Source organism: Cariama cristata, unplaced genomic scaffold (genome assembly GCF_000690535.1).
Source record: "Cariama cristata isolate BGI_N322 unplaced genomic scaffold, ASM69053v1 scaffold18849, whole genome shotgun sequence".
Lineage (NCBI taxonomy): Eukaryota > Metazoa > Chordata > Aves > Cariamiformes > Cariamidae > Cariama > Cariama cristata.
This window is the reverse complement of record NW_009637659.1, coordinates 25483-32014: the sequence shown is the minus strand read 5'-3', so window position 1 is coordinate 32014 and position 6532 is coordinate 25483. Positions and strand designations below refer to the sequence as shown.

General features: G+C 35.3%; 1 protein-coding gene across 2 annotated transcripts in view; it reads right to left on the bottom strand.

Annotated features, from left to right (window-relative positions):
* Window positions 1-346: 346 nt before the first annotated feature.
* The window catches only part of TPST1 (tyrosylprotein sulfotransferase 1), a 22902-nt gene continuing 16716 nt past the window's right edge, over window positions 347-6532 (bottom strand). Inside the window, exons 3-6 of one of the 2 annotated variants that reach the window (XM_009708428.1) lie at window positions 4806-4856; window positions 3031-3106; window positions 1952-1999; window positions 347-517 (exon numbers count right to left, since the gene is read on the bottom strand). In XM_009708428.1, coding sequence (XP_009706730.1) covers window positions 3062-3106; window positions 4806-4856 — 96 coding nt within the window. In that variant the 3' untranslated portion in view covers window positions 347-517; window positions 1952-1999; window positions 3031-3061. The remainder of the gene's footprint in view (window positions 518-1951; window positions 2000-3030; window positions 3107-4805; window positions 4857-6532) is intronic. The other variant, XM_009708429.1, reaches the window with a different exon arrangement.

Sequence of the window (6532 nt, the reverse complement as noted above, 5' to 3'; positions counted from 1 at the left end):
TTTTGAAAAATAAAATACAAAAGATCATTGAATTGTAATTGTTCATGTAATTTATCAACTTTTTTTTTAAATAAAAGATATTTAACAATTTCCACGTGTGAATAAAAACAAACAACTGTTCCACCAAAAATCTTTTAGGACAAGCACAGACCACTCTTTTGAAAGCTTCATACATTTAAAACCAAACTGCTACAGGAAAAAAAAAAATCTTTGAAGATGGAATTTTGTAATTAAGACAGAATAGCAACTTCAGACACATTGCAGAGGCATTGCTTTGCATTGTTTAAAACCTTAAAAAAATAGTTGTGCGAATGTAATATGGTTCTATATTAACATCAGTGATTTTTTTTTAAACAGGTTTACATGCGCTCACAACAGCAAAAATTTTTTAACAAAAAAGTATGAAAGAAATGGGGGAGAAAATTCTGAAAAAAGCAGGCCATGAGCAGTACACCTCGCTGATCTCAGTGGGACAGTCCTTGTAAGATCCCTTCCATTGAAAAGGCAGCAGTCTTTTCTCTAAAGAAAAATAAAAATAAAGTTATGTTTGAGCTTTCAATGCAATATTCTGGTTTTATCCTTGACAACATTTTGTAATTACAAATAATGCATAATTAACACTAATCACTTATTTCAGGAGGTGAAAAGTCACTGTCAAGACTAACCACAGCCACTAAAAAAAAAAAAACCAACAACTTTCCTGTAAGGAATGTGGCTGCCTTTTCCATCATTTATCGTTGGAGTTACTTCTTGGAGCATATTTAGATGTTAAAAAAATAAATTGAATTTGCACTTACATTCAAAACACTTGTGAAAGTGGGCTGCATTTATGTGCCTAAAGTGTCTCTTCCATTACAGTGTACCAGTGGTAGTTACTGCTGGGAAGTTAACAATTTGGTTTCTCAGAAACTGGGCAGCAGCTTTAGATAGAAATACTGTAATTTTAAATACATTTCTCAAAGAGGTAAGTGGCAAAATGAAGTAGATGTTTTAGGCATTTTAACACTGACTACATGAAAAGATTATGGTTTCTCTATCAATTTCAGAGTGAAGGCCTGCAATTAATCTTTGGAAAAGTTTTATATCCATGATTTCTAATTGGTATGATACTTGTGGCTCTATTCAGGGCTACAGAGTGTGCTATATTTATGGCCACATAATAAATATCTATGCTGGGTATATTAGTGTGGCACGTTGCTTTTGGCTGTATTTAAACTGGACGCATTTTGCCATCTTTTGTCATCAAGCTAGATGACATGGTTGACAAATAAAAATCTTGGATTAATACAGTAAATCTTGCACCGTTCATTCATTAACTAGTCTCAAATTTACTGAGTTCCCTGCACAATCTTGCCATTGTTAATTTAACAACTAATATGCAGTTTATTGAAAATACTGGCTATGGGACATATTAAAAGCAAATTATACAAATCATCTCATCTTTAGCCATTTCCTCTATCTAAAAAGGACAACTGATTTAAAAATGAAGGACAAAGATGATTAAAAGTTATCTTCAAAGTTTCACTGTTTTGTTAAAATGGGGACCTGAATTTGTTGTGCAAGTACGCCATAGTACTGAAAGACGCACAGATACCAAAGTGAACAAGAAACTCTGCTAAAGAATGCCTGGATGAGTAGAGGTATAGTTTTATGTACTCCTTCAGTTTCAAGCTCTAAAATAGTTCTGACAATCCAATAGCATAGCAAATACTGCAAATTGTGATGAGCCATGTAGAACTGCATTGTGATTCTTAAAGCACATGAACTATGCTTTTGTAGCTCTCACCATTAGGACTTACCTCAATGTGATTTTTACAGATTCTGAATCAAGATCCCTATCTTCATATTTTTCTTACCCAGAATCTTACATGGAGTTATGCAAGTTTTTAAAAAAATCAACTTAACTAAATCAAGAAGAGCAAATGAGCAGGACTGCATGCTCTTTTATTACCTTCTGTGCAAGAGATACCCATTGCATCTTCTATTCCATAGGTTCAGTCTGTAAAGTAAATAATTAAAGTTAAATTAGCTGCAGTAGAGGAAAAAAATATCATTATCAACACCAATGTTTGTACTCAAAACCATCTAGCTCTTTAGTTAGTTAATTTTATCTTTAGTATAATACTAAAGGAGAACACTATCAGCATCAATTTCAACTCCAGCATCAGGTTTCATAGTTTAAGCAATATTCTCTTACTATTTCACAAAGCGTCTTTTTGCTTTATAAATGATCTTTCTTTACTTTGGATAAATCTGCTCAGAGTTCAGTAAATATTGTAATCATACCAAGCTAACTGTATAAAACTACCTCCTGAAATTTAGCGGAGTCCCATTTTGAAACTTCCCTATCATATGGATTGAAAGAGGACATTTACTAGTAACAGTGGACGAAGTTCTTTTGATGTATCACAAGATAACTGGAAGATACAAACAGCATAATTTAACTAACAGATACTGTAGGCAGATCAAGGATCATTTCTTTTGCTAGTCCGCTATCTATGCAGAGTGTGCTAAATTTTAAAGATAGCTCATCTCCCTGCATTTTCCAGAAATCCTTATCAGCAATATTTAATCTCCTCCTGATCTGACACACCCTATGCTTGCAGCCATGTATGCTGCAACTTTATAGATAAGGTTGTACATAATCTTGAAATAACCACAATAATTGCATTTGAAAGCATTCGAAATAACTACAGCACGCTTTCTCAATACAATTTGCTGACAATAACTTTTAAGCAGCACACATTTAAATAGTTGTCTTGCCGTTAAGCTGGATAGACATTTTGGCCAGCAGTTGAGAGTGAACAACGCTGTGAGCAACAGCACATTCAGCTGCGTGGTGCCAGGTTCTTAATGGTTTTCTATTAGCTGAGCACAACTTGCAAAGCATGAGCACTAACTGTTCAAAGGGTGAGAGCAGGCAAACATCCAGTAGAAGAGCGAAGCCCACATTAGAGATCACACAAAGATTTATCAGAAACATTTGGTGTCCACAGCAAAAAGTTATTATTCTGAAAACATGAAACAGACACTACAGCTATTCGACTTTACTGATCCATGTTCATTTTATCTTGCCACGAGACTTCCTTTCTACTGTCTTCTTTGGCTGGAACAAAAGAAACCAGTTTTCCTTTTTAATCAGTTAATTCTCATTTGAATGGAGTAAGTCAAAATGCTTTACTTGCATGTGGTAGATTCTCCTGTGTATTCTTCAATCTCTGCATCTAACAAAAGTCTTAATCAGAGAGTCCTTTCCTAATATTGGGATCTAAAGTCAAGAAAGCTTGTGCCCATTCTCTTTTTTTTCTTTGAAAAATAAAGACATTGCAAATTATTTTACTTTTGATAGGCTACTTACACTTACATTCTAAATAAACTTCTGTACTGTATGTATCATTAAGGATGGGAAATCGAGTAGAAATATAAAGTAGTGCAAACAGAGATACACAGTTCTGGAGGCACAGTGCTTCTAAAAATGCTTTCTTCTCCCAATTCTGCAATGCTATACTCCTCTATATGCAGGAGGAATTGGGGGGGGACACCCAAAAAGTATTTTTCTACTTAATAGCTTTACACCCTGAGACAGTAACAGTGATGAGCCACTTCTTGGTTTTTTTTCTATCAAAGCACAATGTACAGAGCACTTTAGATGGCATTTAGACATTTACCATCAATTATACAGCCTACAAAAAAGAAAACAAAACCAATTGCTACATGTTCTAGTTATTTCATAAATACAAATATTTTTGTTATTTCTCTGATAAAGACAAAATAAATTATTTACTCCTTGTCTAGATTTTTCATGGCTACATTAGCAGAGCTTAAATCTGCAAGGCTATGGGAGGGAGAATTAATTTCACTATACATTGGAGAGGAAAAAAGAAAAAAAATGCCCACACAGAGAGAAGCCCTTCAAGCTACTGAAAATGAGCACTCCAAGAGGCAGCTCCATGGCACAAGTCCATCTTGTCTGCTCTGTTACCTTCAGGAGACACAGAAGAGCTGCCCAGCAGCAAGGGATGCCATCTTCCAAATTGAACTCCTGTGTCCATAAATGGGCTAGTGGTTACAGCCCAAAACCTTTCCATCATGCCTACATGAGGAAAAGGCATGAGGTTGGAAGCGTGCCTCCCACACATTCACATAGCCAGGGAAGGTATCCAGAGATCCTGCAGTTTAAGAGAGCTCCAGGATAAGGATTTTGGTTTTTCAACCACTGTTGCAAAGGTTAGGTCCCTTCGGTAGCTGATGACAATTAATAGCATTTGAAGGGTACCAGATTATGAATTCTCAATAAAATCTAAAGTTCAATAGCTCACTTGATTATTAAATCAACACACCATCACTATCCATGGCTGGACTGTTTTTGTTTGTTTTGCCTGATACAGTAGTAGTTATTTTTAAAAATCTCTCATTACTTAGCTCTTCTCTCTGTACTATACTTGCTTTAAACCTTTCCATGCAAGGCAACAAAAGATAAAGCTTCTCTACAAGTAACAAACTTTGCGGTTTGGTCTACACAAAAGAGAGTCAAACTTTCCTTGAGTTTCATGGCAATAGTCAGTGAGCTGAGGTTTACTATTAACACTGGAGTTACAGATAAACTCAAGAGAGGCTTGGGACTGCGGAGTGCAAGAGCACTGGAGATTCAATCTCATGGACAAGCTATTCTCTTGTAATCTCTAGTCATCTATTCTCTTACAATCAAACAGAAAATCAAATTTATGAAGAAGTGGTTTATAAAGACTAGTTGCATACTGACTTGCCACTACACTCACAAAAAGGAAACTAATCCAATACTGTACCTGTGGCACTTCTTTAAGAAAGTCAGGAAGCTGAAATTCACCTTTATAGACCTGGAAAAACAAAAGACAATATACTACTCAAAGCTAGCATTCGCTACTGTTTGAAATGCTAAAGAGTTTTTTAATAGGAAAAAAGAAGAAGAAAAAAAAAATTCTTTGGGGTTATTAGCATCCAGTAATGCTAAAACAGATCTACCTAAACTGAGCACATCTATTTGTAAAGGCAAGCTTTATTCATGAGGCTTGGTCATCCAAAGTAGTTCTACAGCTGTATGCTCAGTGCCAGGCTTCCTCTATAGTTAACACTCTGACCTTGTTTGCATTAAAACGGAAAACTATGTAACTCATATTACATTTCAAGCTTGCTCAAATTATTATTTAAGTCCTGTGTAATCCATTCATTATGCTTTTAGAAAAAAAATTAACAGGATAATTAAATATGCTAGGAGTGACTTGTTACAATACATATACTTTCAATAAATTAAGTTCCCTTTGGGCTTAATTAGAATTCAAAATTAAACAACTCTCCATTTAAAGTTTTTCAAAAGAGCTACCTGTCATGATCTGATGGACCGTATCAGAACTGATATACCGGCCAGGCAAAAAACAACATTCAGCTCTCAAACATTTGTATTTTACAGTTAAGAAACTCAACAAATGTCACACAATACAACATTTTCTGATGTGTCACAGTATTCATTATGTACAAAACGTATCATTCACAGAAACAGAAGTATCACACTTGAACAAGCAATCCCATCACACTATGCTGTCAAAGGAAAGTTCTGTTAGTTTTGATATAGTTCATCAAGACAATGCGACTACAATCAAAGTCTGAAAATGCTAACAACTTAGGTTTCAATGCTGTTAAAGTGGTCAATACTCAAGGAGCGTCAGCATCTCCTTCTACCCTATTTTACACATATCTATCCTTTATTCTACACATCTAGCTCGTGTAATTTTCAGGTAACAGGAAAGTTCATACATTTGCTTTAATTCTTAAAGATACACAGATACCATTATAACAAGTACAGATCTATTACTAGCAATTTTCCCCAATTACTCTGTGTCAGATCCTGAGTCACTTAGCACACATACTGTGTGAGATCAGACACCTAACTCCTTCCCCGACAGGCTGTAACCACACATCTAAAATCCCCATCACCTGGAGGGAGAACACAGGCTTGGATAAGGCTTAAGTTTTCCTTTATTATTTTCATGCCATTTAGTCGTTAATTTGCTTTTCATCTACAGAAATGTAAAAAAAAGGTAAGTTAGTGGGATAATCCTTTCCTATTTGGACCAGATGATCACTGTAGGCCCCTTCCAACTGGAACAGTCAATTCTATACTAATAGACATATAGATTTAATAGCTTCATGTATTAGCACAGAAGAGCTCCACTAGTAGGGCTGTCACAAAGTTAGTGTCAACAACTCTTATGATTATTAATTTCTACAACTGTAGCCTCATTACCAGCCCGACTTCACAAGAGTTTGTCATTACCACAATTTCCAATCTTTTCGAGCATAATATTAATTCTGAAACAATGCTGTTTGGAGAAAGAGCAAGCAATAAATATCCTCAAACATACCAACAGCCACACCAAACAAGTGTTTCCACTATCTGACCAATTAGGAAATAAATTGGCAACGTATTGTCCTCTCTCTAGAGGATACTTGTTAAAAGCTGTTTGCTTCTGAGATTAAACTGGAATACATTCCGGGG